The sequence below is a fragment of the Temnothorax americanus genome, unplaced genomic scaffold, assembly GCF_048541705.1.
Source record: "Temnothorax americanus isolate GAGA-0224 unplaced genomic scaffold, ASM4854170v1 Scaffold3, whole genome shotgun sequence".
NCBI classification, from domain to species: domain Eukaryota; kingdom Metazoa; phylum Arthropoda; class Insecta; order Hymenoptera; family Formicidae; genus Temnothorax; species Temnothorax americanus.
Window position 1 is genome coordinate 3436004 of NW_027509442.1, and position 23710 is coordinate 3459713.

At 36.0% G+C, this 23710-nt stretch overlaps 3 protein-coding genes, 1 long non-coding RNA gene and 1 pseudogene across 9 annotated transcripts; 4 read left to right on the plus strand and 1 right to left on the minus strand.

Annotated features, from left to right (window-relative positions):
- The first annotated feature begins 2788 nt into the window (after window positions 1-2788).
- Window positions 2789-6916, plus strand: Mrn (general transcription factor IIH subunit 4 marionette). 2 transcript variants are annotated; one of them, XM_077412118.1, is made up of 8 exons: window positions 2789-3722; window positions 4313-4437; window positions 4618-4823; window positions 4903-5076; window positions 5150-5236; window positions 5312-5527; window positions 5696-5800; window positions 6880-6916. In XM_077412118.1, the coding sequence occupies exons 1-7, from the start codon at window positions 3209-3211 to the stop codon at window positions 5775-5777; spliced, it is 1404 nt and encodes a 467-aa protein (XP_077268244.1). In that variant the 5' UTR covers window positions 2789-3208; the 3' UTR covers window positions 5778-5800; window positions 6880-6916. The 2 variants fall into 2 exon arrangements, with proteins under 2 accessions (XP_077268244.1, XP_077268243.1); XM_077412117.1 differs by lacking the exon at window positions 6880-6916 and having other exon boundaries at window positions 2790-3722; window positions 5696-6832.
- A 9-nt stretch (window positions 6917-6925) lies between these two features.
- On the plus strand, window positions 6926-12277 carry LOC143900593 (uncharacterized; annotated as a pseudogene). The gene is made up of 9 exons (XR_013257835.1): window positions 6926-7937; window positions 8693-8812; window positions 8910-9027; window positions 9376-9637; window positions 9749-9901; window positions 9978-10068; window positions 10163-10300; window positions 10952-11084; window positions 11155-12277. The product of XR_013257835.1 is annotated as an uncharacterized LOC143900593 (transcript).
- A 105-nt stretch (window positions 12278-12382) lies between these two features.
- Window positions 12383-14646, minus strand: Cycc (cyclin C). The gene is made up of 5 exons (XM_077412124.1): window positions 14614-14646; window positions 14438-14544; window positions 13716-13922; window positions 13357-13608; window positions 12383-13279 (listed from the first exon to the last, which is right to left on the minus strand). The coding sequence occupies exons 1-5, from the start codon at window positions 14643-14645 to the stop codon at window positions 13077-13079; spliced, it is 801 nt and encodes a 266-aa protein (XP_077268250.1). The 5' UTR covers window position 14646; the 3' UTR covers window positions 12383-13076.
- Window positions 14647-15048: 402 nt separating this feature from the next.
- Window positions 15049-21517, plus strand: LOC143900594 (uncharacterized). Of its 4 annotated transcripts, XM_077412120.1 has the most exons (9): window positions 15049-17407; window positions 18735-18854; window positions 18974-19091; window positions 19273-19534; window positions 19698-19859; window positions 19930-20020; window positions 20116-20252; window positions 20586-20718; window positions 20795-21517. In XM_077412120.1, exons 1-9 carry the CDS (start codon window positions 17264-17266, stop codon window positions 20843-20845), a joined length of 1218 nt encoding a protein of 405 aa, XP_077268246.1. In that variant the 5' UTR covers window positions 15049-17263; the 3' UTR covers window positions 20846-21517. The 4 variants fall into 4 exon arrangements, with proteins under 4 accessions (XP_077268246.1, XP_077268245.1, XP_077268249.1 ...); XM_077412119.1 differs by having other exon boundaries at window positions 20586-21517; XM_077412122.1 differs by having other exon boundaries at window positions 17282-17407; window positions 18674-18854; window positions 20586-21517.
- A 306-nt stretch (window positions 21518-21823) lies between these two features.
- On the plus strand, window positions 21824-22418 carry LOC143900597 (uncharacterized). The gene is made up of 3 exons (XR_013257838.1): window positions 21824-21942; window positions 22053-22145; window positions 22312-22418. It is a non-coding gene; the product is annotated as an uncharacterized LOC143900597 (long non-coding RNA).
- Window positions 22419-23710: the final 1292 nt, after the last annotated feature.

Consider the following 23710-nt stretch of genomic DNA (forward strand, 5'->3'; position numbering starts at 1 on the left):
AAGTGTGCCTAGAAACAGAATTATCGGAGAACCGCGCGTAATAACCGCGGGGGAATTTTTCGAAAAAAAAACGCGCTTGGATTCTTTAAATCCGACGGAAGGAATCGGCCCCTTTCACAAAATAACAACCGATCGGTACCGAGATCGGAAAAATCGACGATGACGATGATTCGGATTAATTTATTCGAAAAGGACTCGGAGAATTAATCTGGATTTAAATGTTCCCCCACATAAATTGTAACATAATTGCAGAGAAAAAAAATCTTTCGCTTCTATTAATGAATAGAATTAACACAAAAATTAATAAATAATAATTCATAGTTTATCAATATGTGATATATTATTTTACTGTGTGATGACAATACTGTTGGAAGAAGGAGAGGCAACGAGAATTCGCCAAGGGCCTAGAAACAGAATTACGGAAAACCGCGCGTAATTATAATCACGGGGAAAAACCAATCTGAATTCAATTCGATTTGATTTGTCGCAAGTAAGAAAAAGCACTTCGTTCATAATTGGAAGCCATACATTACCGTCTTGGTTCCCCACTTTTAGTTGGGGAAAAAAATCGGATTGCGGATCGCTCAACGTCACCCTGGTCACCCACGATATTCTAAGAAACGTGATTTACATATTAGCAATGATATACACAGCGGATGTAATAATAACATTTAGAGCTGACTGCATCGTTTTTGTGGGGCATGCATTCATATTGCCTAACGACAGCTTTCGATGTCATCGACAAGTAGTATATATCCCCCAATGAGCTCGAATTATCTTATAAATTATAATCCTCTCTTCTCTTCTCTCTCCGAGTACAAAACCGAAATTATATATATTTCGAAAATACACGGAGACGTTTGAGGAAGCCGTGTGGAGAGAAAGGGCACGTCCTCGGAAATCAGAATCATTCCGGTCGCCCTAAATATCGCGTACCTACATTACATATCCCGCTTTGGGTTCGGCTCGTCCGCTCGTCGAGAGAGTTCACCGTGCTAAGCAACAACATGGCGTTATTATGCCGCTTGCGACTCGCCGCGTACATACAGGAATAGCTCGCACATGTCTCTCTCTCTCTCTCTCTCTCTTTTTCTTCTCTCTTTTCTCTCCTTCCTGGTACGCGGTACGCGCATACATATGTCGTTACGAGCGTTCACGTAGGAAAAGCTCGCGCTCTCTCGTTCTCCTTCTCCATCTCTATCTCCCTTCTCCACTATCCTCTTTCTTCTCTTTCCCTTTTCTCTCTTCTTCTCCCTCTTTCTTCCTTTCTCGACGTTCTTCGACGGAGGATAGCACTCACGCAATCACGCAAAGCGCGACACACCGCGTCCTCCGCCGTTTCTCCATCGCAACGCGATATAGTGAAGTCGTTGCCTGTGAAAACCGGGGATGACGAATATGAACGGGAGACGGGAGGAGAGCACGAGAACGTCTGTTTCAGATTCCGTTGGTCTTCAGCCGCGAGCGGGACAGTATATCGGTACAAAATGACCTTTTTCAAAAAAGGTAAAAAAAAGGCGCCAAGCACACGCGCAATGTACGTCGTAAATCTAAAAATCTGAAATGGTAGTAGCTTTATTTCTTTCTAACAAAATAATTCACAAAATTTCGTTACCTAATTCAACCCAAGTGATGATATATGTATAGTAGCTTTATTTCTCCCTAACAAAATAATTCACAAAATTGCGTTACCTGATTCAACCTAAGTGATACGTATTTCAAAAAAAGATGTGAAATCTTTAAATTGCGCCAATTGCAAAGAGAATACGTACACTTTGAAAAATAATTGTGCAACTACTTTTAAAAAATAAAACAAAATTGTGTTACTTGTATCTTTGTATTCCTGAGAGTCTTTCTATATCAACCCAAGTGTCTTCAGCCGCGAGCGGGACAGTATATATAGCGGTCGAAATGTACCTCGGATGCAGAAATGTAAAAATACAATATATATTTCGCGTAAATTGCGCGAAATATATATCGTGGAATGCATAATGACGATCGATATTCCAAACAATGCAAGATTGCATCTTTAAAGCAGGGGAAAAATGCACGGTTAACGCGGTTCAAGTTCTTCATCAGCATTTATTTTCAATCGATCAAACGAGTTCGAATTAATATCTTATTCCATGTAATATACAACATATATTATAATAACTTATGCCATGTATAATAAAACATTTAAAATTTATAACGAATCTCAGGGTGGAGCTTTGATAAAATTCCGATTAATTTTAATTGGCTAAATTTAATTAAACTTAATCAGCAATTATCTTATCAAATAATACACTATTTTGTTAACATAAATAGAATTAATATATAATTAATATTTTGTTGTTCGATAAGTAAAAGAAACATCCAGATTAGAGGGGACAAATACAATTGGAAATTTTTGTAAAATTCAATAAGCGATTCTGGTTGAACTAATTAATTGCCGATTAAAGTTGATCGGAAATTGTTCAAAGTCGTCTTTATGCAATAGAAAGTCGTCTACTTCATCGAGACGTTTCATACGCAAGAAATGTTGACGTTTACGCAATTTATGACACGAATGCGATGTCCCCGTGAGAGTTGACAACCGATGCTCGAGTGAAATTCATTACGGGTAACGTTACCATTGATGATAAAAGTCATTTTGAAAATATCTGATGAGCCTCGAGATACTCAACGATCGGTAATAACGGTTCTAGCTTTTACCCCGAGATTTATTAATATAGTCATGAAGTTTCATCCGACGCTTCAATGACACCACGACAGAGGGCGCTGCGCGTCATCTCCACCTCCACGCTAGTTTGTTCTCTCTTTTCATTCTTCCTTCGAACGTTACTCCGCTTCTTCACAAGTGTTCATATCGTAAGCGTTATTTATCCCGGCACAGGTCGCACAGGTGTAAGCCGCGTAGCGCAACGAGGGCTGCAACAACAGAAATAATTTTATAATAATTAATATCGCACGAGATAATAGAGTTTGCGGGCTCGAGTACAAGATAAGCTCGAGAGAGCGTTCAGTTGTGGTTTAGCGTCGCGTGAAAATAATAGATATTTGTCACACAAATTTTGCTCGGAACCTCTCCCACGCGTGAAACACTTGGACGAACGCGTTTATACGCTCTGCTGAAAAATGAAGCCGCAAAACGACCGCATCGTCGGAGGATCGTTCGCGCGTTGATGGTCGTTTGACGACGGGTCGCCCGATCGAACGACGCCAAAACATGTCCAACGCGATAAGCGGTAGGAACTTGCTACGGCCGAGCGGCCTGCGGTGCAAGAACCTGCACGAGTATCTGAAGTCTCGCACCCCCGACACCCTGAACAAGCTGTATCACAAGCCACCTATATGCCTGGCCGTGTTCCGCGAGCTACCCGTTATAGCCAAGCACTACGTCATGAGGCTGCTGTTCGTCGAGCAGCCGGTGCCGCAGGCGGTTATTGCGTCCTGGTGCTCCAAACTGTATTTCGAGGAGCATCAGAAGGTTGTGCGGATCCTGAACGAGTTGTACGTGTGGAAGGAGGCGTCCATACCTGGCGGGCTGCCGGGTTGGATCTTGAACAACACCTTCAAGAAGAACCTGAAGATCGTGCTGCTGGGAGGCGGCAAGCCCTGGACCATGTCCAATCAGCTGGAGACCGACAGTAAGCCGCGAGACGTGGCCTTTCTGGATTCTTACGCCTTGGAAAGGTGGGAGTGCGTCTTGCACTACATGGTCGGTTCCCAGCAGCAGGAGGGTAAGAGCTCTTGAGACTTGTTGAAAATTTAACTGCATATGTTGTGTAAAAGAGCGCAAAATTTCTATGCTTTCCTGCGTTGGAAAACGTTTTACTTGAAATAAACTATTGTCTTTTTAGATTTGTACCTTAGAAGCGAAGAATCATATCTCTAGTTTTTCAGGTACAGCGTTGCGTTGACAGTTGTATTATTAAATATATCGGTTAAACTTACTTTATTAAAAACTTAATCAAATTGCTACTTTTTTATTTTATATCTAAATACACCATTTCTCTATTAAAAAACTTGAACCTTGTTTTCGCTATATTTATAATAATGGAAATATGATTCTTTACAAGGAATCCTTGACAAGGAATTTTTTGAAATATATAAATTTATGACCGTATTTCATCGACAATTTTGAAATTTTGTGCCAACATACTACGTATATTATAATGTAAAAAATACATGTAATTGCGCTTAAATATTTTTTATTCAACCACAACTGATTTCCGAGACATATTTTCATTCCAAAGTATCTAGCGATTTAATCATACTTTGTATAAAAACTTTTCAAATTTAAGACGTCTAACGTAAAATGTTGCAATAGGTATATCTGCCGATGCTGTAAGAATTCTTCTACATGCCGGTTTAATGAAGAGAGATGAAGCTGATGGAAGCCCAATTATAACACAAGCTGGTTTTCAGTTTTTACTCTTGGACACAGCTTCACAGGTAATTATCAGTTCTCTGAGATATTTTCTTTATCATACTAGAGATGTATTTTCGTATTTAGAATGGGATGTTTTTTCATACTTAATTGTTATATACTCATACAATAATATTGGACAATCTCTTTTTTGTATTGCACGAGTTACTTTGTGTGTACGTCATAAATATTTTCTTTACATATAGGTGTGGTATTTTATTCTACAATATCTCGACACAATTGAGGCACGTGGTCTTGATTTAGTAGAGTGCCTTACTTTTCTGTTTCAATTGAATTTTTCCACCCTCGGTAAAGATTATAGTACGGAAGGCATGTCCGAAGGACTCTTGACATTTTTACAACATTTAAGAGAATTCGGACTTGTATATCAACGAAAACGTAAAGCAGGAAGGTAAATAGATAAAACATAACGTGTGTTATTTGTCAGATAATCACGAATTGCTGATATCTCTGTCAATTTGTGTTGCAAGGTTTTATCCAACTCGATTAGCGTTAAACATTGCTACTGGTGAGACTAAACCTTTAACCAGAGATACAGACAAGGAAGGGTATATAGTTGTAGAAACAAATTATCGAGTATATGCTTATACAAACTCGAACTTGCAAGTTGCATTACTTGGACTTTTCTGTGAAATGTTGTATAGGTACGTGCAACATATACAAAATATGTACAAAATATATTAAAAAATTTTAACAATTATATTATTCTATGTCTAGGTTTCCAAATTTAGTTGTATCGATATTGACGAGAGATTCCGTAAGACAAGCATTAAAGAGTGGAATAACTGCTTCTCAAATAGTAGGGTACGTATGACGCTAATGTCTTGAATAGCCAAGTAAAAAAATGTTTGTGTATTACATATTTTTTTATACCAACAGCTATTTACAGCAACATGCGCATAGTAAGATGATAGAAGCGGGACCACCTATATTGCCACCTACTATCACAGATCAAATTAAGCTTTGGGAAAATGAGAGAAATAGATTTTCATTCAGCGAAGGAGTTCTATACAGTCAATTTCTTTCGCAAACTGACTTCGAGGTTCTTAGGGATCACGCGGTCTCAACCGGAGTATTAATTTGGGAAAGTGAAAGGTAATTTGTGTTATTTTAAAATACAAAAAAAGTTTATAAAATGTTAAATATATAATATTAATAGCGTTTTCCTTAATTTGATTACATTAAATATATATAATTTGCGTTATCGAAAAATTTGTCGTGACTGCTGCAATCAATAACAAAATATATATTTTTATTTTGTAGGAAGAGAACCATGGTGGTTACCAAAGCCGGCCATGATGACGTGAAAAAATTCTGGAAACGATACTCAAAAGGCTCAAGTTAATATTCGATTTACAAGGTTTAGTTGTAAGCATTCTATTGTTATGTTTCTTATATATTAACTATAAAAAAATATTGTTTCAAGAAAGTGCCTAGAAAAACTGGAGAAGCATTCTTGACATAGACTGAAGAAATAATGTTTTCTTTTTAATCGATGCCAAAGCTCTCTCACAAGTCGGACTAGGTTTTGAAATAACGAGTGTGATATTGAATTAATCAAATAAGTTTTTAGATATTTAATGTTGTCTATTTTATTCCTACTCTAATTATGAAATTTATATATAATGGCGAAATAATTATTCGGAATTCATCAATTTAGTTAGCGTCCTAAAATCTATTGCAATTTCTCACGTCACAATAAAGTTTACATTGGAATACAACCGTACTAATATCTTTTGAATATCACATATCTAAAATAAACTTAATATTCGAATCTCGATATAGCGTGTTTTAGAGTAACACTTTGGTCCAAATACAAAAATAGTAAATAAAACGATACGTAACTATTTTCTTGACGTAGATAGAATTATAACTTTTTTGTTAACATGTGGAAAAAAGACTTGGGGCAGAGAGTCATACAGTTAAAAGCGATTCTATCTATTGAAAGAATCTTCGATTAACTTAATCGAAACTTAATCGAAAAGTAAACTCGCCGATGAAAAGGCTTCTTTTTTCGATGAGTTTAAAATAATCGATATCGACAGTTGCTAATTTGATCGTTGCTAATATCTCATCGTTTTATTGACTGTTTATACTGGACTATTAAGGCCGTGGTACGTAGAAAAACGTAGGCAGTAAAACTTAAGCAGTAAGGAAATCAACGGTATGGATTCGCTACCACTTAGGGCCGTGTCTTAAGTTCTTGACTATGATTTGCTGATTTGGTTACTGTTTAAGTTTTTCTATGTGCCACGGCCTTTAGAAGTCATAAATAATATTTGAAAATCGGGACAGTCGGATATTTTATGAAATATATATGATTCTATATAAAAAAAAAATGTTACAATATTTTATTTTATATTATTTTTCAATAATTAAATGCCTGTTTTTTCTCAGTCATCCGAGACAAAAATGATATTAATTTCAAAAATTGACCTTTCACGTAGCAATAAATTGAAGAATAGGATCTTGGCGTTACATCACGTAAGTATACATTTATAAAAAGAATATCTTATTTGCAAATTATATTCTATAATAAGCGCGCTTCTTTCTCACTGCCGATTCTTCGCTACGTCACGTACCTATTTTCACATCTTTTTTTCGGAAAGCAGGCATCGAAATTATTTTCTTTTGCAGTGAAATTATTTATCTTGTTTTTATCCTGATTTTTATCTTTAATGAGACTCAATCTATCATTCAGCTTCTTACAGATTGATGAGTGCCGGTGTGATCCATTATTACTATAATATACTAATAGCTCGCGGCAGACGCGGAGATTGAACAAACATTCGGGATAAAACATTCGAAAATAAAAAATAGATTATTTACCGGACAAATTTTTACGACGGCACTCGTATTTTCGTTTGACTTCACCTGGCGTTACGCGAACTCTTTCGTGGACACTGTAATTTCTTTGTCTTATATCGCGCGATTTTTCATGTCGCTCGACTTTCCCTCGCTACGCTTACCTTGTACTTATACCGGCGTGACATCACTCGCATAATAAAATCATACGTTATCAAAAAAAAAAAAAAAAAGAAGAAAATAGTACTCTCGATGTGACGCGACGCGAGTCCCGCGTGGGAGACACGTGGACGAGTATCGCGTGTGTCACCGCGGCGATTGCGGTTCCGCGCAACTATAATTTCTGCGCGACATCTTCTCTTTCTTCGATCCAATAATGACGAGTAGGAAATAAAGGAGCGCGGGATGGTCTCCCGACAACCCATGATTATCACAGACAACGTTACTATGTAATGTCGTGACACGTTATTAGTATCTGGATATGGGGGATCGTCCGGAAAATGTCCAGGTGGACCTTGAGGGAGAATCGACATCCACACAAAACCGAGTCGGGAAGATGCAGTCAGCTGTGAAACATTACTACAATGTTAACAAGATCCTCATGTCGAAACTCGGCACTTGGCCGGCGCAAAGTATATTCGCGAAGATAGTGTTGCCGACCATGACAACGGCTTTTATATTCAGCATCGGTTTTCTCGAGGTAAATGGCTCCCGGCTGCTTTTTACTTTTTACGTAGTGTGTGCGGTAGCGAGTAAAAACTCACGTTGCGCTAATCAAATTTGCTAGAGAAAAAGAATGATACTCTCGTGTGATTGGCATACATGCGAGTTACTTTATATGTTCCACGAAGTCGCCTTCTGAAGTTCTTTGACGTACCGAAGATACGTCAAATGTTCATATTCTAAAGAAAAATTTAAATTTATACCTGCGTTACTCCTAGGTCGATTAAGGAGGTATTCTGGTTTGAAAAATCGTAACTTCTTTTTAAGTTATAAATAACTTATTTGAAAAAATATCTTAAAAATAACTTTCTGGCAATTTTTTTAAACTTTCCACATATCCAAGACCATGTATTTGTAAATTTCCACGACCCTACTGTGTCGAGTGAATAGTTAATTAATCCCATATGTAACGATATTATACGGAGTGTTTAATTAAAGTTTGATTTTCAGAGAGTCTAACCGTTTATAACTCAAAATCTATTTGCGATATTTTGTTTTTAAGAAAAAAGAAATTCGAAATATATAAATAAAGTGCGGTTGAAACACAGCTTTATATATATTTTATATTTAAGAAAGTTATAAAAAATAGATTATTTTAACGCGTCTAAAATTATTCCAAGCCGGCAATTCATACACACACATCAGCTATTTTACACTGATCTTAATGCAGGTAGGTAGGTAAAACGTTAGAGGTGCACAGAGGTGTTCGCAATTATTATCGCCGATTTTCAGTTTGTAAGATTATCCGAGATATGGAAGAAGCTGACCGAAGACTGCGAGTCCTGCATCATGGTGCTGCTTTCCGTCGGCGGTTATATTAAACTGTTCCTCCTAGTTCTCAAGAACAAAAACGTAAGATTTCGCAAGCCGCGACCTTTCACTTTGGCCCTTTAAGAAAAATCCAATACGCGGATTGTATCTCGTTCGTTTTATTCCATGTTCCTCATAGATAGAACGACTGCTGTCGCTCATCGACTATCACTGGCGCGTTTTCACGCATTCTCTGGAGGTACAAATTATGCACGAGTACGCTGCCTTAGCAAGGAAGATGACGATAAGTTACGCCGGTAATAATGAGATAAATCACTCGCGTATCGTTTGGCTTTTAACAAAGAGAAAATGCAAAAGTTATTTTTCTAATTATTTTCCAATTATTCTTTTTATTATTTTTCTTATATATACAGGCAGAGATTATATAAGGGAAAGAAAACATATATGGACATATTTTGTATATATGTATAATTATATATATTTATATATTTTTTTATATCAAAAATCTTTTCAGGAGCTTAAAACAAAGAAAAATTTTTTACGCGCGCGTCATTGTGAATTGCACAATATAATGCGGCCTGATTGTTTGTTCGTTGATGCGTGTTTTCTTTTTTACATTGTAATAATAATAATGCGAGTTGCAGTGATGATTTATTCGTTGATGAGCCTTTACATGCTGATCCCAGTGACGCCGCAAATATTGGATCTCCTCACGCCTCTCAATCAATCGCGCCCTTATAAATATCTATTCGATGTCGACTTCAGCTTCGACAAAGAAGAATATTACTTCTCTGTATTACTCTACTCGTACTTGACGACCGTGGTGTCTATGACTGTTATGGTAGTAACCGATACAAGCTACCTGATGCTCGCGCATCACGTGTGTGGTCTGTTCGCCGCTATCGGGTATTGTATCCGTGTACTACTCATTTTCCGAGAAATTTTTAATTTAATGTAAAAGAACTTTTTTTTTGTCTTAAATCTTCGCCGTACCGTGGATGAACTTTTGTTTCAAAGGTACCGACTAGAAAATCTGACCTCGACGATAAGTTTAAATCATCACGTTAAAGATGCGGAGGTAGTTTGCAATAAGTACGAGTCGACAAATTACGATGGCGAGATCTATCGCGAACTGATCCTTCTCCTACGGAAACATCAGCTGAGCCTTGAGTGAGTTTTCGTGTTGTACCGCACATACTGTAGGATATGTTTCGTATTCAATGTATTTTGTTCGTATACCTTTCAGATATGTCGATTTGTTGGAGTCCTTGTTCCAACTGTATTCGTTTTCGATGATCTTTCTTCATTTCATCATTATGAGTCTCCTCGGAATGCAAGTGAGCGCGCGCGATGATATTAAGACACGTGTTGTTGATCGGAAAATCGTCTCGTAACTTCCTTCAATCAATCTGGAATTTAACCGTCTTGCAGATAATTGCCTTAATGAATCGCAAATGGGAGATGCTCCAGATACGTGTCGATGGTAATAGGTGGTTTCGTGCATCTTATCGTTTTGAGTTATCCCGGCCAAGAAATAATGGATCATAGCGCAGATATATTCCATAAAGCGTAAATATGTGGCCAAGTTTTTCGCGCGATGTAACAAAACAGTAGAAAAAAACCTGAATTTTCTTTTTTCAGAAAAGGGATTTAAAATTTCTTCCTTTCTGATAATACGATGCTAAAGAGACTAAATTTGTTCTGTTTATTTCTCAATTAACCTTTCGCTTTCTTGACCCTAGGTTACTATAACCATCGGATCTGGAAGACCCGAGTAGAAACTTTTAGAGTTCGGCTATACGTATAAAAATTGTTCTTTGTGTGTTTTAAAGCTCCTGAAAAAATTTTTCATATATTTTTATGTTTTTATATAAAACATTTTTTACCGGGTCTTTATAATTTTTTTCCTATTTATATGGTTCTAAGATAAAGCTTATATATAGTTCGTTTAAGCAGGCTTTGACGTTTAAAAAAAGATAAAAAATATTATTTACCTGAGATCTGAACAGATAAAGGTACTCTGGGTTTCGCAGACCTATGGTAGTAACTAGTAACGTAGACGAATAATTAGCAACCTAGAGTTAAGTGTCTTTGAAAGTATTTTATTTTTTACAATTTTTATCATTTTATCTTTTCAAATTTTAAATATTCCAATAGGTATTCGAAAGTAATTGATCGTTTGTAGAGAAAAAAAGTTACATATTGAGTTATTATTTGTAGATACAACATACTGTGGTACAGAATGCCGCGAAGAACGACACAGCTATTGAGCATATTACTTCATAGAAGTCTTGTGCCTTGTACGTTAACAGCCGGCAAACTGTACGTGCTGTCGTTTCAGAATTATGCTTCGGTAAGATTGGCTCTTTTCGACAGCACCTACAGTACCTGCGGAAGTATATTTTGTTATTTTGAATTTTAAGGTGATGCAGGGAACTCTATCTTATTTCACCGCCCTTTCGTCGTTCCGGTAATTTGCAGTTAAAGAAAAAGGAGAACAATTACGTTGGATTGTCGAACGATAAAATTAGCGATTTGTGAGTGATTTTTCTCTGGTAAACGTCTGAAAGTAATTCTAGTGCGTAGCAGTGACAAATAAAATTCAGCAAAAGTTGCATATGAAAGCGAAGACGTGTGTTTCGAAACGTGTTGTATAGATTTATCTTTCTGTTTTAATAACAATTCAAATATATAGTTGTTACCGTTATAACGTCATAATCGTTATCATTTTGTTCACATAAGTTCGACCTGTTAAACCGAAACAAAATTCATCGTTAAAAAATTGTTTTTATGGATGTAATTGTTGTATGAATGTTGCGTGTATTCCCTGACAGTTTTCTTATTCCAACGAGCAGTGAGTATAATGCTTATTTACAATAGTATCATTATTATTAAATTAATTACCAATTTAATTATATATGTGTGCTATTTTTCAGCTTCAGCTTGAGACTGCGTTTCAAGACCGACATTACTCGGCGCGCAGTTTGCTGAACTGAAAAATCTATACGTAAAAATATTATTAAGCGCAAAGATTCAGCTATATAAAGCATATTTTTATTTTTTGTGTTTATTACATAGCGGTCAAGTTAATTTATTATAAGTAAAAATTAGAAAATTGATTTTTCTTCACCGATGGAGTTTTATATTTCTTTCATAAAAGAGCTTTAAAATTCTTAGGAACTACACTCTCAACAGGTGTAATTAATTTGGCAAAAAGTAATTATTTTAAATTTTAAAACATTATAGATTATAAAATATTTATTAAATATATAATTTACGTTGTCGAAAAATTTCGTGACAAGTGCTGCAATTGATGACAAAATATGTTTATCTTGTAAGAAGAGAATATATCAGGGGGGATTATCAAAGCTGGCCGATCACGTAAAAAAGTTTTGGAAATAATGCTCAAAATGCTCGAGTTAATGTTCGATTTAACAAAGTTTAGTTAATTCTATATGTATGTTCTGTTATGTTTCCTAACTACAAAAAAATATTGTTCCAGAAAAAGTGGAGAAGCGTTCTTGATATAAACTGAAGGAATAATGGGGGGGAAAAAAAAAACTGGAGAGATGTTTTTAATCGATGCCAAAACAATCTTACAACCTAGTCCGATCTGATCCTAGTGGTGTGATACTGAATTAATGAAGTAAGTTTCTAGATATTCAAGTTGTCTGTTTTATTCTTACCAATTATTAGTAGTTTTACAATCAGGAAGTAATTATTCAACTGGGTTTTATCAAACTAAATCTGTTGCAATTTTTTATGTCGTTAATAAATAATTTTCCCATCGGAATACAGCCGTCAATCCAATATAATTTTACCACTACATTTCTAAAGTAAATTTAATACGCAAATCTCGATATAGCGTGTTCCGAATTAACATTTTCGAATTAATTGTTTTGGCGTGAATAATATGTTTATAATTTAAATCAATAGGTAATGTTGTATAAAAATGATGAAAGGCATGTAGATAAAAGGCATGCGAATAAACATATAAATTAGTAATTTTTCTATAAACTTTTAGGTACTGAGCAATATTGGATTAAATTGTAATAATCATTTAACTGTGGCATGTATAATTCTCGTCCATACGCTATATCGAACATCAAGTACACATAAATATCAAATAATTCTGCATTATTATTATTTGAACATATTTTGAAACATAGCTTTGTGTGTGGATTAAGACATACTTTTACGCAGATATAAATGCAGAATGATATTCGTTGTCAATTCTATGTATGTCTGATAGTGATACATGTTGGGAAAAAGAATAGATTTTTAATCGAAGCAGTTCACTGCATTAGCACGAATCCCAGACATTCGGCGAATCAAGAACTTGCTGTCAACGCTGTGGCGCTGCTTTTGGTTTTGGCATTTTAGCTAATATTGCTGGCATCTCGTTCTTTTCGTCATATTTTTTCCACAATTCATATAAATTTATTATGTACCGTGCTATCTCTTGAATCTTTTCCATATCTGCGTTTAATTCCGCAAACCACGATTTGAGATCTTTCTGCAATATCACGCAAGCTATTTGCAAACAGCCTGTAAAGGAAAATATATTGTCATTAAGTTTCATCGCGATATTGAAGCATCAAGAAAAACGATTACTTGTATCTTACCAATAGCTATTTGATAAGGTGGATATAACAAACATACGTCCGTTCTTAGACTGTCATTAATAATACGCCACGCAAGCATAAGTAGCTGATCATCTGGTCCCACATCCTGAATTAATGTTAATAAAGGACGGTATGGTTGATATACTATCAAACAACAGTCCAAATGTTCCAAAAGATAAAACTCACACTCCAAGATATGATTTGTGCGATATGGAAATTCCTGCGAATACGCATAACTAAATTTGTTCTTAACTAAAAAAAAACAACGAAAAAATAAACACGACATTAATCAAACCGTTTAGTTAGACACAAGTCCCCAGCAAACTGTAACGGTGGATTCAATATATCATGGAACTTACTTACATTTCCCATTGTCGATATCAGTCTACTATTAGAAATTACTCCAAACTCTTCTACTTTTGATGCCAGAAAGACTGTAGTAGGAGCTAATAATAGAGGGTCTATGCATTTTAAGCTATTGCGAGCGTAAAATCTTTTAAAATAGACTGTCGCAGTAGCTACCACTTGTTGCCTCAATTTTAACTGTTCACCTATCATCTGTATCACTAGTGACAGGATTTATGTACGGATGTAGTTACAGATTATGTTACATATAGCATATGCTTGTACGTGGTAAATTATACGACAAAATGTAACACAGTCCTCCCTACTTATGAACGATCAATTACAGCTTGGTAAATGTTAAATCCTCGTTTTAATGAATTTAATAATTGTACGTAAAATATGGATAAGTTCACTGAACCACTTAACATCTTTGTTAACAGAAATGCAAAGTAGATAGTTTTGCTGGATGAAAACTAGCTGCACGTTTCAATATGTATCTTAAAATTATTCATACTAAATTTGTATTTTGATTAACATCGCGATGACATTGTGAAATTTACGAGGATGCGAACGTATCTATTCAAATATATACCAATCAAATAATAGTCTATCAAAATTATGCCGATAGAGAGGTTAATCGAGATGCTCAATTGATTGACAAATATAGAAGGAGTTTAATCTTCATCAGTTGTGAAAAAATCATTTGAAAATTGTTGAGAAGATCGCGGCAACTTACTGCTAGAAAAGAAAATAAATATTTTCTGATATTCCTCTTCTGTCAGCACTGACAGGTCATGCTGACGTTCTCTGATCAAGTCCTGTTTATCCAGTAACCACTGCTGGCTATTGAAAACAAAAAGTCTCGTAAAAATTTTATTCGTTAAAATTTATTGATACGATTTCCGAACTTACTGATGCGAGCTCTGCCAGAAATTCCCGGCCATTCTATAACCAAGTTCGGTGCGCGTTTGACGGTGTCAATTGTTAAATCCTATTACACTGAATGTATGTACATACATACGTGGTAATTATTTTCTCACATTTTACACCGAATCTACTCCGTATTTTCGCGAAATACAGACAGCACACGAACCGAACCGTGTTTCTTGTTTTCTTTTTTTTTTTTTTATACGAATAATCGAGGACAAAATCTATGATAGCTCACACATACATGTAAATGCGTGCGTGTGTGTACGTCTTCTTTACTTCCCTTAGAAAAAGTTGGAGGTGGGTGATCTTGGCCAATCTTGGCTCACTTGGCTGATCTGGCGGGAGCGTCCCGTTTGATCACGTTGCAATAAACCACCATTCACAACGACCGGAGAATGAAATTTTTCCACTGGATCAACCAATCGGCAAGTTGGACAATCGGCCATTCCACAGCGACCGGTGAGGTTTTCCCACTCGACCAGCCAATCAGAAGGTTCTGTGTTAAATTGGCCAATTGGCGACGTGAGCAATCAGGTATACACTTTATTAATAATCTGTGGTATACACTCGCTTTAACATTTTAAGAAATTTTATGTTATTTTAATTTAACATGCAATATATGCTTATTTTTATATAAATCTGTCTCTTATATAAATTATATTTATAAATCTACAATTTAAACATAATAAAGCAGATAAGTTGTTTAACTCATCACTCATCACAGATATTGCTGCGCTGTTATTACTTATTCCAGCAATTTTAATGAAATAAAATATTATAAGTTCATGCTATTTATCACATGCCACACTTCCATAAAAAGTGAAATTAAAATTAATTTATTGTTAATGAAGAAATGATGCACTTCGACATGTTGCCTTAAGCAGTTTGTTGAATTTAATCGCTGATTAAATGGAGTTTGATCAAAAAGTAAGCTCTGCAAACGAAACAGCTTCTTTTTCGATGGGTTTTGGAACGCGGTCGCTATCGATTACCATTGTTACCGACTATTACCGATTGTTTATTGACCGTAGGACGCAAATGTAAATTTCTCTAAAAGAAATTCTTTACGTTTGCCGTACGGTCACGCCCCCTTAAGAAATATTACGGCTATAATAGAAAATAGCGATAATGACGATAATTAAAACATTGTAATGCATCAGATAATAAATATAATTTCGAAGTTTTGCGCAGATTATATAGTAATAAAGGATTATAAGACCAGTGTAATAATGTCCACGAAAATATTTAAGTGCATAAATATTAACCGATCATAATAAATATCTGACCACCGAAAGTCAATAATAATAATATTTAAGCGTTATAATATGTTTATTTATAATTAAATATACATATTATATAATTATATAAAAAAAGATAGTTACACAGTTTTATTTGACATTATTTTGCAATAATGTAAAATAAACTGTTTCTCCGCGCGGATTTTTAGTCTCATCCGAAAAATTAATGGAAATATATGATATTAAAATCTAAAAAATTTACACATTTCGTATTGATACATCGAAGTGTCAAATTTTTAAAACCGCAGTCACGTTACACGAAGTAACCATTTACAAAGAGAGAAAGTCTCTTACCTATATATTGTCTATCTCTGTATATTCCGCCCTATAATAATCGCGCTTTCTTTTCCACTGTTGATTCTTTATACACATCGCACGTATTTTTTGTTCCTTTTAGAAAGCAGCCGCCTGAATTATCTTATTTCTCGGTGAACTTTTTTCGTCTTATTTTTCTCTTGATTTATCTTTAATGAGACTCTCGATCTGTTGAGCTCCTTTATTATTGCACGTAACAAAGATTTAGTTTTAATCATAAGGCCGTAAGAAAATAGACCACGCACACTCGATTATTCTTCAAGCGCGAAAAGAATAATCGCCCGTGCGTGGTCTACTTTCTTACGGCCTTACGATTACAACTAAAACATTATTGTTACGTGCAATGGCCTTTACGGATTGATACGCGCCGGTATGATCCATTTATTATTGTTAGACACCGTGTGATTTTTGGGATAAAACAGCCGAAAGTTAGGTTTAAAATAAATTATTTATCGGTCAGATTTTTGCGACGATTACGTGTCCCCTCTCGTGTGTTACGCGAACCTTTCGTAAAGCCGCTTATCGCGGCTTTTCGAGTCGCTCGACTTTCCTGCTACGCTTATCTTGTATTTATCGTCGTGACACAACTCGCATTAAAAAGTCATACGGTATCGCGAGAGAAGAAAGAGAAGAAGAATACATATAATATTTTTAGCGCGAGTTTGGCGGCAAGGGGGACGGATATTATACATTGAGTATTATCTCATGTGTGTCACACCGCAGCGATTGACGTTTCGCGCGAAGTATAATTTCTGCGCGATGTCAATTCCTTTTCTTTGGCAGGGAGAGGAGTAAGACATAAAGATATATTCGCCGGGGGACACAGCCGGCACGCGCGTTTTCCGACAACCCATGATTATTACAGACAACGTTACCATATATGTAATAATGCGGCCGCAACATCTTATTAGCGGATCGCGCAATGTAGTACCTAGATATAGGGGAACGTCCGGAAAATGTCAGGCCTGGATCTTGAAGGAGAATAACCGACAGCCGCGGGACAAAACCGAGCCGGGGAGATGCAGTCGGCTGTAAAACGTTATTACAATATTAACAAGAGCCTCATGTCGAAACTCGGCGGTTGGCCGACGCAAAGTAAATTTATGAAGATATTGTTGCCAACCATAATAACGTCATTTATTTTCTGCATCGGTTTTCTCGAGGTAAATTCCTGGCTGCTTTTTGCGCCGCGTGTCCGTGTAAAAACCGTTGTGCGAATAAAATTTACGAGAGAGAGAGAGAGAGAGAGAGAGAGAGAGAGAGAGAGAGAGAGAGAGAATCTCCACGTGATTAGCATACGTATACGACGTATTTTGGACGTGATGAGAGGAGCATATATATAGCGCTAATTTCGCGAGGTCGCCTTGTAAATGATTTGAGATAAAATGTCTTAAATATTCATACTTTGTGCAAAGAAATACTCAAATACATGCGCGTGTGTTACTTCATATCGACTAAATATTTAAACTATTCAAAGCAATCATCGTGACTCACACGTGGTACTAAAATTATGCGTCTGACTTAGCACTGTGATGCAAGTAATCGCGAATCATATTCAACAATTCAGCATACCGCACGTGTAAATATTTAAGCAAAAATTCCAAAAAGCCATGCACCGTAAATAAAACTTTTTTAAATATTTAAATGACTTTTTTTAGAACGACTTTCTGACAACTTTTTTTTAATCTTCTCATAAATATCCGAGACGCATATATGTAAATTTTTATGACATTATCTTGTCGAGTAAATAGTCAATTAATTCCGTTTGTAACGATATTATATAGGGTGCTCTATCATCTTCTTTGGCCAATTTTAAATTAACTTCTTTTTTTTCGTAACAAAAATGCAACAATTAGAATTGAAAAACTAGAGTTGAAAGCTTAAAGAAACTTTATTTTTAGAAAGTCTTTTTAAATTTTAATTTCTTATATAAAACACAGAATCTGTCATATTTTTGTTAAGAAAAAAAAATTCGATTTAAAATTGGCAAAAGTATGAGGAAAGTGCGGTCGATCTGGAACAGCACAGAAAAAAGAGAAGCGTCAAATCAACCCTGATATACTTGTTAACTTGTGTATACGAATATATAAATCTCTTATTATAAAAATTCCAACTTTTTATTTCAACCTTTTTTTTCTTGATTGAATCACACGAAACTTTGTTTAACTATATAAGTAAATGATTTCTCATTCAAGCAAGTTTTTTTCGTTTAACGCAATATACAATCTCATTTCAAGATTATATATTCTTGCGTACATATAATATACACAAGTATATATCAGTGTTGATTTGACACTTTTTTTTCTGTGTATATACATATCTACTATTTACGAAAGTTATCGAAGATAAAAGATCGTTTTATCGCGTCTAAAATTATTCTCGTCGCAATTCGTATACACATCCGTCTATTTACATTGCTTTTAATGCAGGTAGGTGGAACGTTAGAGATGCGCATCAGAGATGTTCGCAATTATTATCGCCGATTTTCAGTTTGTAAAACTATCTGAAACATGGAGAGGCATAACCGAGGACTGCGAATGTTTCATCATGGTGCTGATAACGATCGGCGGTTACGTCAAGCTGTACCTCATAGTTCTCAAAAACAAAAACGTAAGATTTCGCAAGCGGCAATCTTCTCGCTTCGGCGGAAGAAGAAAAGACTTTAAAAAGAATCGCAAGAGTCGCGGATCGCATCGCGTATTCATTTTCATTCCATGTTCCTCATCCAGATAGAACGACTGCTGTCGCTCATCGACTATCACTGGCGCGTTTTCACGCATTCTCTGGAGGTACAAATTATGCACGAGTACGCTATCGTAGCGAGGAAGATGACGATAAGTTACGCCGGTAATAAATGAGATAAATCACTCGCGTATCGCTTGGCTTTTAACGCCTGCTCATCACGTTTAACACATCGTACTTACGTGTTACACGTGTCATTATGAATTGCACAATACATCCAATCTACTCGTCGATACGCCGTGTTTTTTTTTTTTTTTTACATCGTAATAATAACGCGGAGTTGCAGTGATGATTTATTCGTTGATGAGCCTTTACATGCTGATCCCAGTGACGCCGCAATTATTGGATCTCCTCATGCCTCTCAATAAATCGCGCCCTTACAAGTATCTGTTCGATATCGACTACAGCTTCGACAGAGAGGTGTATTACTATCCTGTATTACTCCACTCGTACTTGTCGACCGTGGTGACCATGAGCGTCATGGTAATAACCGATACGAGCTACATGTCGCTCGCGCAACACGCCTGCAGTCTTTTCGCTGCTATCGGGTATCGTATACTTACGCGTATATCACTTATTTCTTTTTTTTTTTTTTTTTTAGAAGCTTTATAATTTAATGCAAAAGAACTTTTTTCTTCTTCTTTCTTAAATACTCGCCCGCGCCGTGCCGCGCGTGCGTGCCATGGATAAACTTTTAATCGTGCTCCAAAGGTGCCGATTGGAAAATCTGACCTCGGAGATAAGTTCGAAGGAAAATTATCGGCCCGTTAAGGATGCAGATGTAATTTGTAATGAGCGTAAATCGCGAGATTACGACGACGAGATCTATCGCGAACTGGTGCTCCTCCTGCAAAAGCATCAGCTGAGTCTTCAGTGAGTTTTGAATTTTTTTACCGCAAAGCGTTTCGCATTCCGATTCATCCGTTTTTATGTGCCATTTCAGGTATGTCCGTTTGTTGGATTCTTTATTCGAACTGTATTCGTTTATGTTGCTCTTTATTACTATCATCGTTACGAGTCTCCTCGGAATTCAAGTGAGCGCGCGCGATGATATTAAGAGACGTGCGTTGCCGATCGGAAATCGTCTCGTAACTTCCTTCAATCAATCTGGAATTTAACCGTCTTGCAGATAATTGCCTTAATGGATCGCAAAGAGGAGATGATGAGATATGTAGCGATGGTCATAGGTGCTTTCATACATCTCTTCGTTCTGAGTTATCCCGGTCAAAGGATAATGGATCATAGCGCAGATATATTCCACAAAGCGTAAATATATCGCACCAAAGTTATTTGCGCGATGTGGAAAAATAGAAAAAGAAATGTGGTAAAATGCAGATAGATTTTTCCGGAAAAGAGCATTTAAAATTTCTTTGCCTTATTTTCAGTTCCTCGGCAACGCAGATGAGAATATAAACTTGTTCCGTTTATTTCTTAACATTTTGTAGTTTTCTTAGGCGTTTTTAAAATTATTTAGTTTTTATTATTTTTTCTAAATCTTTTTTGCTCTTATCAAAGTTTCAATATTTCAAGGGATATTTGAAAGGAATTGACTGATCGTTGTAGAGATGGAAGACTATACGCGTTCGATCACTGTTTTAGGTACAACATGGTGTGGTATAAAACGTCGCGAAGAACGACACGGCTGTTGAGCATATTACTTTACAGGGGACTTGTGCCTTGTACGTTGACGGCCGGCAAAATATACGTGCTGTCGATGGCGAACTACGCTTCGGTAAAGAATGATTTCTTTCAATTCGTACAGCATTTTCAGTACCGCGGAAACACATGATCACATTTTGAATCTTAAGATGATGCAGGCATCCGTATCGTATTTCACCGCCCTTTCGTCGTTCAAGTAATTTGCAGATAAAAAAAAGAGGGGAAATAAGATGTCGGATAATTGAACGATAAAATTATTACGGCGCGATTTGGCTAATTTTTGATCATATATAGGTATAAAATTATAATTTTAGTAATATATTAATAGTATATATAGTAATATTAATAATAATAATAATAGTATATAGGTATAGTAACTAGTAATAATACCGAATAATACTATAATATAATATATATTATATTATAATAATAGAGGAAAGACCCCTATTATGAGACAGGATCCTAATATGAGATATTTTAAAGGCCTTATATAGGCCCCATCTTTTGATCCCACCATGTAAAAAACCCGCCATCTCATATTAGGATCCTGTCTCATAATAGGGGTCTTTCCTCTTATACTATATATATAATTTTAGTAATATATACTCGTCTAATCTAATTTAAATAATATCTAATTTAGTAATAATTTTAATTCTATAATCGCGTAACAATGATAAATGAAATCAGTAAAAATTGACAAGCTATGAAAATGATAACGTACTTCGAAACTAGTTGTAGATTTATTTTTCGATTTTAAATGTTAATAAAAATTCAACGATATATATTGTTATAATTGTTAACATTTTTTTTACAAAGATCTGATCTGTTAAACTAAAATAATTTTATCGTTAAGAAAGTTATTTGTATAGATATATCTTGTGTGTAAAGACGTTTACGTGTATTCCCTGGCAATTTTCCCGTCTCTGCAGGCTTCGTAGCTCGACACGCGGGTGTTAAAGAAACTTTAACCTTTTAATACATCCAAGCTTGTTGTCTGACAATAAAAGTGACGTTTATGAATTTAATATAGCAGAAATGATGATGAGAAAAGGTTATTTAGAGAATATTAATCGAGAGATATATATTATATATCTATATGAATTAACACACTGGTTTGTGTGACAACGATAAAAAGACGAAAATAGATCTCGAGACATTCTGCTTCATTCGTCATAGTCCGAAAACGCATAAGGAACGCTTCGCAATTAAAACAAGCCAAGACATTATGAAAAAAGTTGACAAGATTTCATCGGATAAGCATTTCGTAAAAATCGAAAAAAAATTCAACGAACGAATAGTAAGCACAAGAATATATTACTATGTACATTATTACATAAAACCGTTCACAATGACATAACTGCAGCATATAATTATATAATAAATAATTATATGTTTGCGTAAAAACAGTTTGATGCCAAGAGCGAAATGAAAAAGACCACTCAAGGCTCGGTATTACTGAACGTACAATCGAGCACACAAAAACGGCCTAGTAACACTAAGGTAAAATTAAAAAGCAAATTAATTATTCACGTATTTATATGTATAAATACGTGACTGCAGTTCGTGAAAGTACCGAAGAATGTTGGATCGGTTGGATCGAACGTCGAAAATTAGGGTTTTAATTGACGTTATAGATTAGATCTGATTTCGGTCAACTTTCTTTCAGGAATTTTCCTCCTTCGAGAGGAGATCCAGTCGCAGGTAAATAATTAAGATTTGCGAGAAAAATAACAGCGCTCGCTAAGTTGAGCTTATTTAATTCGAATGGCTGATATATAATAAAATTTTGGCGTAATTATAGCGGAGATATGCGCGAACACTCGTAAAATTCGAGTCGTCTCGAATCCATTGTTCCTAACGCCGATCTCATTGTCAAAGCGAGTCAGACCGCTTGGAGAATTCGCGGTGCCTGTAGCCGCTAAATTTAACGGCTAAACTAAAAAAAAAATCGCGATATATAATCGAGTTTCGCATTATGCAAATCTTTAAATAACTTTCATCGGATTATATCGATGTCATCGAAACCGCGAGAATGTCGCGTATTTATCACGTTTGTCGATAACTTTAAAATTGCGAATCGTGCTGCGTATCACGCTTTATGCATATGTTGCAACAATCGTAAAAACAGGTGCCTCGCGTGCCTCTCGCGGATTTCTTCTCCATGTATTTCCATATGTTTTCCATGTATTTCAACAGCACGCAAATTGTACGTTTTACATCATAGCGCTATGTAGACCCTTTGCGCCCTTGACGGGCGTTTTGAATTCTTCAACAGAAAAAACTCGATCGAGATATTCTTAAAAGATAAATATTAAACGTTTACGACATTTACATGTATCGATTTTACAAACCTCTCCAGTAATAAATTTCTTATTTACCGAAATGAATCATCTATCTATATTTTCTTACGAAAGTCTTATTTTTCACAGATACCTATGTATCAAGAATCGATATCGTATTAGACGGATTGATACCGTAGGTACGAATTTCTCCGCGATTTTACTGGGAATTCAACTTTCAAGGGCCAGAGTGGGTCTATTCTGTAGCTCTTAACGACATATATTATATATAATATGGTAAAAAAGCTGCGCAACGCAAATCAAACGATAACGAAACTGTCGTTAAGAGTTACAGAATAGGGTGACAATAAGGACGTATCTTCGAGGATATCTTTCGCAGAAGTAGGTATCTCGAAGTTCCAAAAAGTCTCGTTTACTTTAACGTTGACATTTCTTATATATATACATATACATATATTACCAAGTTACGATCACTATGCTCGGGTCGGTTTCCCCGACGACTTTTTTTTCCCGCCCGCGGGGAGACAATCTCTTTCTTCTTCCTTCTTTTCGCTCGGAGTTCAGATTCAGACGGAGGCTGGCTTAATCGCGGACCCGAGGCCCGAGGTCGTCCCGTCCCGTCTTGTCGCGGCAACATTACCGCGAAATGTCTCAACGACAGACACGGCGGACACGGTGGCGGCGGCGGCGACGGGGACGAGGACGCGGACGGAGACGGGGACAGGGTGGCGGAGGCGGAGGCGGAGGCGGAGGCGGCGGCAACGG

What these genes read in the sequence shown, in the direction of transcription:
- Mrn (XM_077412118.1), top strand. Translation starts at nt 3,209, where the DNA reads ATGTCCAACGCGATAAGCGGTAGGAACTTGCTACGGCCGAGCGGCCTG. An exon ending in CGAAAACGTAAAGCAGGAAG is followed by an intron (nt 4,824 to 4,902) that starts GTAAATAGATAA and finishes TTGTGTTGCAAG; the next exon opens with GTTTTATCCAACTCGATTAG. An exon ending in TTAATTTGGGAAAGTGAAAG is followed by an intron (nt 5,528 to 5,695) that starts GTAATTTGTGTT and finishes TTTATTTTGTAG; the next exon opens with GAAGAGAACCATGGTGGTTA.
- Cycc (XM_077412124.1), bottom strand. Translation starts at nt 14,645, where the DNA reads ATGGCCGGGAATTTCTGGCAGAGCTCGCATCA. An exon ending in ATTTATTTTCTTTTCTAGCA is followed by an intron (nt 13,923 to 14,437) that starts GTAAGTTGCCGC and finishes TCCTGTCACTAG; the next exon opens with TGATACAGATGATAGGTGAA. An exon ending in ATCGACAATGGGAAATGTAA is followed by an intron (nt 13,609 to 13,715) that starts GTAAGTTCCATG and finishes GTTTTTTTTTAG; the next exon opens with TTAAGAACAAATTTAGTTAT.
- LOC143900594 (XM_077412119.1), top strand. Translation starts at nt 17,264, where the DNA reads ATGCAGTCGGCTGTAAAACGTTATTACAATATTAACAAGAGCCTCATG. An exon ending in TCTGCATCGGTTTTCTCGAG is followed by an intron (nt 17,408 to 18,734) that starts GTAAATTCCTGG and finishes GCCGATTTTCAG; the next exon opens with TTTGTAAAACTATCTGAAAC. An exon ending in GCAGATATATTCCACAAAGC is followed by an intron (nt 20,253 to 20,585) that starts GTAAATATATCG and finishes TCACTGTTTTAG; the next exon opens with GTACAACATGGTGTGGTATA.